This window comes from Sebastes fasciatus, chromosome 3 (genome assembly GCF_043250625.1).
Source record: "Sebastes fasciatus isolate fSebFas1 chromosome 3, fSebFas1.pri, whole genome shotgun sequence".
Lineage (NCBI taxonomy): Eukaryota > Metazoa > Chordata > Actinopteri > Perciformes > Sebastidae > Sebastes > Sebastes fasciatus.
In genome coordinates, this window is record NC_133797.1 from 41,894,960 (window position 1) to 41,908,936 (window position 13,977).

The following is a 13,977-nucleotide window of genomic DNA, read 5'->3' on the forward strand; positions in this document are numbered from 1 at the left end:
GAGAGAGAGAGAGAGAGAGAGAGAGAGGGGGGAGAGAGAGAGAGGGAGAGAGAGAGAGAGAGAGAGAGGCTTAAAAGTAACATTAAAAACTAAACATTAAAGTCAAACTTCTTCAGGCTGATAAAACTTTTAATATTTTTGCAGCATAACATGAAAATGGACGAGATAAAAACAACAGATCATGAAAAAATAAATACAAAAATTATATATATATGTCATCATATTTGTCGTGTTTGTTTTGTCTATTTTGCCTGTATTAAATTCATAAAAAAAAGAATAATAATAATAATAACTTGCTGGGCAGCTTAATCTATAATAATATATCATAATTTAATATTTGATTTATGTTTTGTATTAATAATCTGAATCTGCAAAGTAACTAAAGCTGTCACATAAATGTAGTGGAGTAGTATTACTGGAGTTTAAGGTATGGCCAGGTATCACTTCTCCTCAGTCTCTGCTGGCAGCTACAGAGAGCCAGTGGTGGAATATACATGAACTCAACTCCTGTTCTTAAGAACAACTTGAGGTTCTTCATTGTACTTGAGTACTTGAGTATTTCCATTTTCTGCTACGTTCTACTTCTACTCCTCTACATGTCAGAGGGAAATATTGTACTTTTTACTTTTCAGGTCCAGATTTTACATGTTAACAGATTAAAGAATATGAAGTTAATATTAAGTGTATTAAAGGGACTATTTGTAACTTTCAGAAATGTCTTGTTAACAGCAACACCTGTGGCCGTGAAATCAACGAAAGTCAGCATCGGGCTCGAGCTTGTGCTCACTCTAAATAGACATGAACGAGCATCTCTCAACACAGTGAGGAGACACACGTCAGCTAAAAGCACAATATCACTCTATATTTCAGCTGCTTGGCAGTAATGTTAGCTGACCAGACCAAGGTCTCTCCATGAATCAATGCTGATACTGTGTTTGCTTCTCCTGCCTCAGCGCAGGCTGAGGCAGCGGGGCTCTGCAGCGAGAAACTCGTCTCTCTCCGCCCGCAGCCGGAGTGAACAGGGAGACACCGGCACCCGGTCGGTAACGAGACGACAACGTTTCTCTCTGCAGAGCTCCGTCACTTCACAAGACACGGGAAACCTCTGTTGGTCTGGAGGAGCTGCAGCAGTTATTTCTGCACAAACGTCCACTGAACATTCACTAGATATTCTCAGAGCTACTAACTCTTCTGCAGTGTGGAGTGAGCAGCATGCACGTGAGAGGTGGAGCGAGTACGCGAGAACGCGCGCTGTCTGAGTGAAGGCAAACAGGCAGAGGAGTGGGGACGCCGGCCACATGCAAGCGTGCATGTGTCCCGACCCAGTACATTTATACACTTATAAAGTTACAAACAGTCCCTTTAAAGAATATGAAGTTAATATGAAGTTAATATGAAGTTAATATGAAGTTAATATGAAGTTAATATTAAGTAGTTAAAAGCTCCAGGTTGACAACATTAAAATGGTTCTTAAAAATGCTGCTCTGAAAAATCACAACATTTCAAAGTAAATGAAATGTTTTTCTGAATAAGTTGACCCGCGTGCTCATGACTCACCAGCTGGGACCTACTGGTGTAGACGGGCTTTTACAGGTAGAAATGTTATTTAAGACGTTTTGAAGCTCATATTTATTTAGTTGACCACATTCTCTGCTGTCAAACTCCGTCAGGGCTTTGCTGTAAATCTTGTCTAAGTTTGTATATTCATGGGGAAAAGAAAATTAGACTCCCAATAAACAAATGAAATGCAAAAAAATGAAGTTAGTTTGCCTTTATGTTTTATCAATGTTAAAACGTTTGAGGGTGAATCTTCCTTATAAGACCATGTTTCAGATGTATTAACTGTAAATGTAACGTGGTGTCTCTCTGTTTGAACGTCAGCTGGCGGCGGCGTGGCCCGAGCAGGGCTGGCTGGAGTTCCGCGGCGTGGTTCTGGTCTACGGGGACGGTCTTCCTAAGGCCCTGGACGGAGTCAGCCTGGTAGTGCGACCCGGGGAGAAGGTGGGCATCGTGGGACGCACGGGCTCCGGGAAGTCCACACTGTTCCTGGCCCTGTTCCGTATGGTGGAGCTGAACCAGGGTCAGATCCTCCTGGACGGGCTGGACGTCAGCACCGTGGGCCTGGCTCAGCTCAGGTACTGTGTGTTGGACGGATCACAGCTGATAAGAGACAACAACAATTATTATTACTATTTATTAACAGTTTATTGTTGCACACATTATAACATCTTATATACTATATGAAGTATTTGTTAATAATAACCAAATTATCTGCTAAATATCTATAAACATTACATAAATAGATGCACCAGAAACTAATTATTAATCACTGATAAACAAGGTGTGTATAAACATATATATATATATATATATATATATATATATATATATGTATATATGACAAAATAACTATCTGAAATTATAGCATTACTAATAATTAGTAAACATTATGAATTATCATATATATATATATGATAATTAGTTAACACTAATTATATATTTAATACATATATATATATTATAATTCATAGTGTTTACAATAATATATAAGAATATATATTAGTATAATATGATAATATATATTACCTTATTATATTATATACAATACTAATAATTAGTAAACATTATGAATTATCATATATATATATATATATGTATATATATATATATTAACACAAACTAATGATAAAATAACTATCTGAAATGTTAGGGTTGTTAACATTTAACATTGTTTGTTAACAGTAAAATAAATATTAATTAAGTTTAATTAACTATTACCGTTTATAAATGATGGTTATTATAACGTGTTTAATCAGTTTAATAAAAGCATCCTAACAAGTGAAAGTTGACCGTGTTGACCGTGTTGACCGTGTCGTGCCTGTTGTGTGTGTTGACCGTGTTGTGCGTGTCGTGCGTGTTGTGTGTGTTGACCGTGTTGTGCGTGTCGTGCGTGTTGTGTGTGTTGACCGTGTTGTGCGTGTCGTGCGTGTCGTGCGTGTTGTGCATGTTGTGGCGCCCCCTTCAGGTCCAGGTTGGCCATCATACCTCAGGACCCGTTCCTGTTCAGCGGGACCATCAGGGAGAACCTGGACCCGTGTGGGCGACACCCAGACCACCAGCTGCTGGACGTCGTGGACCAGTGTCACCTCGGCGCCGTGGTCAACAGGATGGGTGAGAGACGTGGCGGGGACGTAGGGGACAGAGGGGAAGTCATTAATGACGTTAGGAGATGATGAGATGAGGGACGACACCGTGAATGAAGGACGAGCAGAGCGATGCGTATGAAGACGAGGTGTGTCCCCGTGTCCACCTGACTCATCGTCCATTAATGCATTAAGTGGAGCTCCACCCTTCAGCATTCCTGCGTGACTCCATCAACGCCTTCAGCTGCTAATCTGACAGGGATTTTTCAATCTGAAGGAACACCCAGGACGGGGACAGGACAGGGACAGGGACAGGGACAGGGACAGGGACAGGACAGGACAGGACAGGACAGGACAGGACAGGACAGGACAGGACAGGGACAGGGACAGGGACAGGGACAGAACAGGGACAGAACAGGGACAGGACAGGGAATGATGGTTCAAAATTCAGTATTAAGATTTAAAAAAAGCAAATAAAAAATTGTTAATAACAAAAAAAAGAAAAAAAAGAAAAAGAATGAAAAAGAAAACAAATTATAAATAAAAAAATAAATGCAGCAAACCCCAAATTAATTAAATAAAACACACATACAGATTAATTAATTTAACATTTTGCGTAGGAAAAGATACATATACTGTACGTGCTTTGAAATATAATCAAATTTGTGGATGTTGAAGTATATATAGTTATTTTCCACCATCTTCCTCTTCCTCACTCCAGGCCGCCGCGGTCAGGACTCTTGTCTTGTTATACGGGCGCCAGCTGTACCAGCTGAGCTATCGGGGCGCCCCATGTTTATTAAATTATCTTGGAAAGAGAAGAAGAAGAACTCCAGAGGTGTGGTGGGATTTAGTTTAGGAAGCAGGAAAAATGGCCTCTTTACTCTCTGGACTCTATTAAGGCACAATGAGGAGGATTTGTCAGTAAACAACATTCAAAGTTGGCTCAACGAGGGTTACGGTGCTCGCCAGCCAACGCCAGATTAACTCTCGTTCTGTAATTTGTATTTACGGTGCTGTTTCCGCCATTTTCGGAGCTTCCTCTTCGATGCATGCGTGCTTACGATCTAGAAACCTGGTCGCTCCGTTTTTATAGAGGTTGACGCCCAGAGACGTCCAGAACATAACAACATTAGAGAGTCCAGACAGGCGGCTGCAGGGTCTCTATACCACGGACTGTAAATAAAGATGGCCGACACGACAGCTCCCCAAAAGTGAAGCGAAACCATCTGGACCGCCCCCTGGTGGCTGGCTGCAGTATAGCTCATAAACCCCGCCCTCCTCCATGTTAGCGGACATTGGCCAAACTAAAAAGTCCAAATACACGTCAAAGATGGTTTCCGTCATTTCCAGTAGTTCTCATCACGCTGATGTTTGTTCAGACGTTCAGTTTCTGATCAGTTTGGTTTTAATGACTTACTTCATGCTATAAAAAGAGGGTGAGACGTCATGATTGACAGCTGTGAGTGTCTTTCGCTGACAAGCTGCGGCCGTGCTCGGCTCACGATTGGTTCCGGCGGGTGACCTCGTTACCGCGGCTCCACCCCCGTATCTGGATATTTCAGCTTCACTTCAGCAGAGCGGGAGGAAGTGGAGACAAGTCGTCCATCTTTATATACGGTCTATGGTCTATATGCTGTTTTTCAGCTGAGTCCTTCTCATTATACGTACAGTTTCCTTTTAAATATTTGAAGTGCCACTTCACACACAGTTTTGCCCAAAAGCTTCGACGTGATGATGGAGGTGATGGTGTCGGGTTCAGGCGACGTCTCTTCTACCTTTTTGTGTATCAGGTGGTCTGGATGCTGAGGTTGGAGAGAGAGGAAGGTCCTTCTCTGTGGGACAGAGACAGCTGCTGTGTCTGGCCAGAGCTCTGCTGACCCAGGCCAAGGTGAGACCTCACCTGGATTACTATTACTGTATACTTTACCTCATTACGTGGATGCAGCTCAACGGTTCAAACAACGCGCTAATCATTATTTATTATCATAGTTTTCTGTGTTTCTTTTAAAGGGATAGTTCAGGTGTTTTGAAGTGTGGTTGTATGAGGTACTTCTCCATAGTCAGTGTATTACTACAGTAGAGTACCATTACGGGAGCAAAGCAACATTCTGCTCTGCCACCAGACTCCATTGACAAAAACTGTAATTTTCCCCTGCGGAACACGGAAGCTGCTGGTCTACCGCTGCCTCGATCGGTTAGTTAGTTTGTGTTATTGTGGGACTTTGGTGAATCCGAACTAACACCATAGTCACACAATAACACTGATTAACTAACCGATCGAGGCAGCGGTAAAACAGAAACTCCCGTGTTCTGAAAGGTAAAATTATTGTTTTTGTCAATGGAGTCCGGTGGCTTTGAAGAGCGCATAGATAACGACTTCAGTTCCCCGTCAGACAGCCCTTTCTGACGGCGAGGTAAAGCAATGAAAATATTCTAAATATAGCGTTGTCTTGGAAAAGAAGAAGTTTTCCATTCCGCCGCCGTGAGCAACCAGCATCTGATTTCACGCTACATAACACACAACAGCAGGGCGGCGTGGAGCCGGTTAGCTCGCTGTGTTCAGCCTGCAGCTCTTCAACTAACAGCTCACTCCGGCTGTAATATTTAAAACTGATCCTCCAAAAGAAATGGTAGAAAAAGACAGTGCCTTGTCTTGTCAGCGCTGAGATCAATGCTTTTTTTATGTGAAGTGAAATGTTCCGTTTGCATTAGAAGTGAGTTAATGCAGCTCTGATACGGCTGCAGGAGAGAGAAGATCAAACAACGAGGCTGATATCGATGAGATAACATTAACACACATCACATTTTGCATATTCTCTTGCCAATCTCTGGTGGTTAGGTGGGCAGTTTGACAATAAAAACTAGAGTAAATACACTGAATGGTTAATAAATAGTAGAAGAAGGATAACAAATCTAAGGATATTTAGTCTCATATCACCCTGATGATTTTATATTGATATGATAACTCTGCTTTAACAAATAGAAGTTAATTAATTATAAAATGGGAGAGTCAGTCGCTCACTGGCACAACCACATCTCAGAAAGACGAGCTCGGTGCCGTCTCGCTGTAATTATCATCATTAAACATCATCAGATACACAAATTAGGCCGTCAATCACAGTAATTAATGCATTCGCTAGCAAATATTTGCAAAACTGTGTGTGATTTGATTCTAATTCAATATACCGCCACACCTCATTCTGATAATCTGTTCTATTTTTATCACTGTGTGACTCGACCTGCGTGTTTCACAGCGGTTAGACGGCGACAGTCACTCACTGAGGAAGACAAAAGCTTCAAAAGACCTTTATTCTTTTACTCCCATTGACAGTATACCTCCAGTCGCTCTAATAATAAACACTAAATACACAAAAAGCCGTGTATCTTTCAGCCCTTCCCCTTGTAATGACGTGTCTGTATTTAAATGTCTGTTGACTAACGAGACACTAAACCTTTATTAGCAGCGGTGGACACGATGAATACAGCACACAGTGTAGTTCAGTGCAGTAAATGCTTTTTATGTGCATCTTATATTGTTGATTTGAGTCTCTGACAACGTCAATATTAAAGGGTAACTTTGGTATTTTTCAACCTGGACCCTATTTTCCCATGTTTTTGTGTCTATAGCGGGTCATACAGTAGACTGTACGACTTTAGCCCGTTTCTGGACCAAATTTCAGCTTCGTTGGGCGTCGTTTACCGTGCAGTGTACGGGGGGGACCGAGGACCGGTTAACTCCTCCCGACCATCAGTCGGACGGTTAGCATCAGATCACCGATATGGAACGGGAGGTGACTGTTTTTGGTTCTTTTGAACGTTGTGTTTTATTCATCCTCTACTTCAGGGGCGAAGCGGCGAGGGCTCGTTGGGTTCCGGACCGTACAGTGTGATCACTCAGATCGTAGCTGATGATCGGACCCGTACAGTGTGATCACTCAGGTAGTGGCTGATGATCAGACCGTACAGTGTGATCACTCAGGTCGTGGCTGATGATCGGACCCGTACAGTGTGATCACTCAGGTAGTGGCTGATGATCGGACCGTACAGTGTGATCACTCAGGCTGTGGCTGATGATCGGACCGTACAGTGTGATCACTCAGGTCGTAGCTGATGATCGGACCCGTACAGTGTGATCACTCAGGTAGTGGCTGATGATCGGACCCGTACAGTGTGATCACTCAGGTCGTGGCTGATGATCGGATCCCTACAGTGTGATCACTCAGGTCGTGGCTGATGATCGGACCGTACAGTGTGATCACTCAGGCTGTGGCTGACGATCGGACCGTACAGTGTGATCACTCAGGTCGTGGCTGATGATCGGACCGTACAGTGTGATCACTCAGGCTGTGGCTGATGATCGGACCGTACAGTGTGATCACTCAGGCTGTGGCTGACGATCGGACCGTACAGTGTGATCACTCAGGTCGTGGCTGATGATCGGACCCGTACAGTGTGATCACTCAGGTAGTGGCTGATGATCGGACCCGTACAGTGTGATCACTCAGGTCGTGGCTGATGATCGGATCCCTACAGTGTGATCACTCAGGTCGTGGCTGATGATCGGACCGTACAGTGTGATCACTCAGGCTGTGGCTGACGATCGGACCGTACAGTGTGATCACTCAGGTCGTGGCTGATGATCGGACCGTACAGTGTGATCACTCAGGTCGTGGCTGATGATCGGACCCGTACAGTGTGATCACTCAGGTCGTGGCTGATGATCGGATCCCTACAGTGTGATCACTCAGGTCGTGGCTGATGATCGGACCGTACAGTGTGGTCACTCAGATCGTGGCTGATGATCGGACCTGTACAGTGTGGTCACTCAGATCGTGGCTGATGATCGGACCCGTACAGTGTGGTCACATAAATCGTGAGCTTTGGCTTTTCATCGCTACGATCTGCTTCTCCAGTAGGAGCAGGAAGTACACGAAGTTCACAACAACATCGTACAGTGTACGTTCAGCTTTAGACATAAAAACATGGGAAATAGGCTCCAGGTTGAAAGTTGCCCTTTAACATTGCAATGTTTTCCCTTTAGTAAGTGTTTTGTCTGCCTTCCTCTTCCCATCGTTCCCAGTGATTCCTGCACTTCTGTAACTGGTGTTTCTAATGAGATCCCAGCAGTGGAACATGAGACCCTGTTCTCCCCTCCTGTAGGTCCTGTGTATTGATGAAGCGACGGCCAGCGTGGATCAGAAGACGGACAAGCTGCTGCAACAGACCATCAGAGAGAAGTTTCAGGGGAAGACCGTCCTCACCATCGCACACAGGTGATCTATTAAAGATGTCACATTACAGTCAACCATGGAAGGATTTTTTGGAGTTACGTCTTCATTTCATGCTCTAGTCTTTTGGTGAGAGGGTGTCTCATGTTTTCGAAACCCTCCTCCAGGATCAACACCATCATGGACTGCGACCGGGTGCTGGTGATGCATGCTGGGAAGGTGGCGGAGTTTGACACCCCGGCTGCTCTCTGCCAAACGGACCAGTCCATCTTCCACAGGTTGGTCGGGTGGAGAGGAGAGTGAGGCGGCTAAAAAAGACACTGGAAGGAAGGACAAAGATTTATTTTTATATTTTTTATCCTGGTGAAGGTTTTGTTGAGAACTCGCTGCCTTTTTTCTGCACCGTTAGAAAGCTCTTCTGCTGCCTTGCTCCAGGGTTCTGTTTGGACGGGGAAGTGATGATACGGGTTTGTGCTGACATTTAGTTTCTTTTAATTGATGATTTTAATGCTGAAACGGCTTTAAATGACTTTGCCTCTTTGATTTAATTATTTGGGGGCATTTCTAACTATGAAGCAATATGAGCTGCATGTTGTTGAATTAAACGTTAGTCCTGCTGAGGTTAGTCTTAATTTATCACTACAAGCAGGTAACTAGCAGCAGGTATTTACATACGCCTCTCTATACTCAACCAGACCACCGTCAGCGGACCATATTTGTTGATCAGTGGTTTGTGTGGAGCTGTTTCAATGTTCTGTTCTCACATTTGAATATTGTTGAAATACCGCAGCCCTTGTGCCTCACTTTAAAAAAAGTTGTCCTGATGTAGAAGACAAAACCATGTAAAAAAAACTGCAATAAAATGATGAATATTAAGGCTGTCAATCAATTAAAACTAGTTAATCGCAAATTAATCGCACATTTTTTAATCTGTTCTAAATGAACCTTAAAGGAAGATTAGTCAAGTATTTAATCCTCTTATCAACATGGGAGTGGACAATATGCTGCTTTATGTAAATGTATGTTTATATTTATTATTGTAGATCAATTAACAACACAACACAATGACAGATATTGATCCAGAAACCCTCACAGGTACTGCATTTAGCATAAAACAATATGCTCCAATCATAACATGGCAAACTGCAGCCCAACAGGCAACAACAGCTGTCAGTGTGTCAGTGTGCTGACTGGACTATGACTTGCCCCAAAGAGTACAGCAGAGACTCCGGTCCTGGAGACCGAAGCTACGGTCTCCCCCGCGTCCTCCGACCGCGGCCAACACTGTTTAACAGCTTCACTAGATACAACCAAGAGGTTTTGGTGCTTCACTGGAGTTTGTGTTGGAGTCTGAGTCTGAACAGCGTAGCCACATGCGAGCGCGCATGGGACGCCGACCCGGGTGTAAGAAGTTACAAACAGTCCCTTTAAAGAAACGTGTTATTATTGCGTTAACTTTGACAGCCGTATTCATAATTTTATGCTTTAATGGCCGTGGGATCAGAAATGGTGGTTTCAATGGGTTTCAATGGGAATATTTTTGTCCTTGAGGGTCTGAGTGTCTGTTTTTAGATTTATTATTGGAGCTGAGGTTGAACTTCAAAAAGTGGAAAAAAAACAAATTCACACTTTTGCCAAAATGTTTGCCGTATGCATTACACAGACAAATTAAAAAGTCATAAATGTCCCTAGTGATGCACAAGGGTTAGATTGTGAAAAGGAAGTATAAAGGTGCATATTCTCTGTTAGCTGCTATTCAACTTTATAGATTATAATCATCATTTCAACAGTAAGGAAACACTAAATCCTAGACTGTGGGAATGATTTTAGCTTCTGTTAATGAATGAATATCTGTGTACAGTTGACCGATGTCAGATGTCACTTCAGGTTTAATAACCTGTATTTGTTGCAGTCAGAGATGAAGGAATATCAGTCTGATATAACATTTTAACTTGAATTTGAGTGAGTGATCTGAATGTCAGTAATCTGTATTCTCAACAGTGGGAGATGATGTTGTTTAGTTTCTCTGTATACTATGTACAGCTATAGGGTCAGAATATTTTGAGATTTTCTATGTAAAATGAGGTTTAAATGAAGGTCTGCTTTTGATAAAGTGATATAATTTACATGTGTTCATCCGTCCACTGGGAGCAACATGAGTTTAGGGCACAGTGACCTGACCCTAGATCAGTCTGAGCTACCTCAGCTCCCAGGAAAGCCACCAAACATCAACCCGTTCTAACTGAAAGCAATATTCTGAGAACATTATAGTCAGAACTTGATGTTAATCACAACACTGTGAATGTTTAGTGTAATGTCCTACTACTAATAAAGCCTCAGTTCAGCTTCATCTTGATTTCAGTGACTGCAACATTTTCATAAACCATCTCAAGAACATGAATTGTTTTTATTGGGGGTTCACGTTAGGCTGTATTTCATAGACATTATGACACACGGTGTGTTTTGGTGTTCCTCAGGGAAGCTGTTTTGGTCCCCTGCTGTTTTTGTTATATGTGCGTTTTCTTGGGTATTGGGATATCTTCAGAATATAATATAATGATTATAATTAAATTATATAGAATATAATGTTGCTGCTACTGTATGCTGACAATTAACAATTCTATATTCCTGTTGAGACAAATGAGGCAAACACATCCCGTCTGTTTGTCTGTAGTCAATAAATGGAACAGTTATGATTTCTTACAATTAAGTTTTTAAGAAGTTTAAATATTTTATTAGCATTACCATAGCATCTTATTTATTTGTGTGTTTTTTTCATTAAAAGTGAATTAAGACCGATATAATTATTTGGCTCCAAAGGTGAAAGACTTTTACATACTTGGGAATCTGGCTGGATATTATCTTACATTGTGTTTTATGTTTTAAGTCTCACAGAAACAAGGTGACCATATTTAGATACGTTAGATATTTTTCCAACATGCAGCTTTAACGACTGTAAGTAAAGCTGCTAATTCATGATCACATTATAAATTCACTACACTCATGTATCTGTTTTTAATGAACTCACAGGTGTTCTGCTGCTAGTTTGATAGATGCTGCACAACTAAATCCAAAAAGAGAAAAGTGGGAGTGGAGCTTTTATCAACTCTGCTCTAAAATGTCCTTAACCTTGGAATGTTTTACCAAAAGACAATAGAAAAAAATGTCTACTTAACAGACTTCTTCATTATTTTATCTTTTCATTCTAATTTTAATCAGGTTTTTTTCTCACTTTTGTTTTTGAATTTTATTTGCAATATTCTGTTTTATGCTTTTACAGTTTCACCCTTTTAATGAAAACCATGTGAGAGCCATGTACATTAAGTTATCATTATTAGCATATATAAGATCACAAAGTGAGAGGTTTTGGATGGGACTTCTGAGTTGCTTGGTTAATTTTCTAACCTTCATGTTATCTTTGCAACTTGTATTTTTTGTTACCTGTGAGTGTTTGTTTCTCGTCATTAAGAAGGACTTTTGTTCTAACCGGAGGGAATGTTTTTATAATAATTTAGTTTCAGTCATGAAGAAGATTCACTCCGACTGGAGGCGACGATTTAAACCTTCAGTCTGTTTGCTCTCTTATGTCATCTGTTTGTACTTTCTGTGTATCTGTTACAAACAACTATGACCTCATTTACTTGTGACATATATTTCTAAACTTGTGTCAACATCAATCCGTACGTATTGGGATGTTTTAGGGACATACAGTATGTGAACTAGAGCTGCAACTAATGATGGTTTTCATCATCGATTAATCGTTTGGTCTGTAAACATTTAGGAAACAGTGAAAAATGCTGAACACAATATCCTAGAGCACAATGTGATGTCCTAATGGCCCCAACATATTCTATTTACTATATATTTTAAGAACCTGGACCATCAAATATTTGTTTTTGTTTGAAAAATGACAACAATTAATGGATTATCAGAATAGGACCAGGAGGACTCTCCATTTGGCCACTTGGACACCCAAAGTGTGCCAAATGGGTTTTCTACCTCTTGAAAGGGAATCTGGCTCTAAAATACTCCTGATATCCTGATAAGTAAAACTTAGATAATAACAAATCAGATCAATAATAATGTAAATAAGAGAACAAAAAATAATCCAAAGTCAAGTATGTACATTCAATATAAAAACGGTCACAAATATTGTAAAGTATAAATACTAGGAATGCACCGATACCGGATCAGATATCGGGCCGATACCAACTCAAATAGCTGGATCGGATATCGGTGACAATGGATCCAATCTATTCAATTCAGTTCTATGTTTATATACTATAAACATTATATACTGACATTTTAATTCCTGTTTAAGTTTTGAACAATTTGTTGCTGCATTAAATCGGTTTATACCTGAATTATAATTCCTGATAATTTTGAAGATTTTTTTACAAAGTTGCTGATGTACAATTAATTATTTTAATAATAAATAAAAAATTATGTTAATCTTGAAGATTTTTTAAAAAGTTGCTGATGTACAATTAATTATTTTTATAATAAATAAAAATTTTGTTAATTTTGAAGATTTTTTTTCCAAGTTGCTGGTGTAAGATTTATTATTTTGATAATAAATATCAACTCAGTAAATTTATGTCAATGTATTTATTTGTTACATTTTGTTTTATAAAGTTAAGCATGCAGTTTATTAATTAAATACTGGTATCGGCTCGGTACTCGCTATCAACCGATACCCAAATTTCAGGTGTCTGGTATCGTTATCCGGACTGAAAAAGTCGGATCGGTTCATCTCTAAAAAATATACAATTTCTCGTGTGTTGATTTTGTAACTAAAATATTGAAATCGCTGCCAAACAAACATTGTTTGGACTAAATAGAATTGGAGTGTTGTTTTAGTCGCGTTAAAGCCTCGTCTGTTAGAAACTATTCATAAATAAAAAGACCACCACAGCGTTTTATGAAGTTTTTAAAGGTGGTGCTTTAACACACAGCTCAGCAGAAGCTGGTACCGGTACCGGGTTCGTCGGGTTCGTACCGGTACCGGGTTCGTCGGGTTAAAGAGGTCAACAAATTAGCATATTAATCATTTGGGAAGGATTTATTTTTATGTTTTTGTTGTTTGTTTTTGCGTAATAATGAAATGATCATAAATCATAATAAATCAGTTTGTTGTGTAATAAATATTATTGTCCTGCGTGTTTTTATTTCAGCAGGTTTGCCTGAGAACAGAACAGAATTGTTCTTATGTAACGTCAGATGTGGAGCCGCCGCCGTACCTGAGCAGGTAAGGTAGGTTACATAAGGACTGTGTGAACGCCACTCAGCTCTCCTCTTTTCTTTCTGTCCAGATTCACACAGACTGAAGTCTTTGTGGCGGTAATCAGAGTGACTCACACCGTGAACGCCTGCCGCTCCCTTGGCACAGGTCAGCATTTTTCTCATGTTAACACACTTATCACGTTGTGGGAGTGTTTGCTGCAGGTTTTTCTCTTCATGTTTTTCTCTAGTAGTCGACGTTTAGAATATAAAACTGGCTTTAATATCTGTGTGTCAGCGGTGGAATGTAACTAAGTACAGTACACATTTGAAGTACTTCCATTTAATGCTAAATATTGTAGTTTTTACTACATTTATGTGAC

At 40.7% G+C, this 13,977-nt stretch overlaps 1 protein-coding gene across 1 annotated transcript; it reads left to right on the plus strand.

Moving 5' to 3' along the window:
* Positions 1-1,863: 1,863 nt before the first annotated feature.
* On the plus strand, positions 1,864-9,760 carry LOC141765402 (ATP-binding cassette sub-family C member 10-like; the record flags this gene model as incomplete). The annotated part of the gene is made up of 5 exons (XM_074631456.1): positions 1,864-2,135; positions 3,026-3,171; positions 4,937-5,034; positions 8,307-8,419; positions 8,542-9,760. Coding segments are annotated over 5 exons (765 nt in total), but the record flags the coding sequence as incomplete, so codon positions are not given.
* Between the last annotated feature and the right edge of the window lie 4,217 nt (positions 9,761-13,977).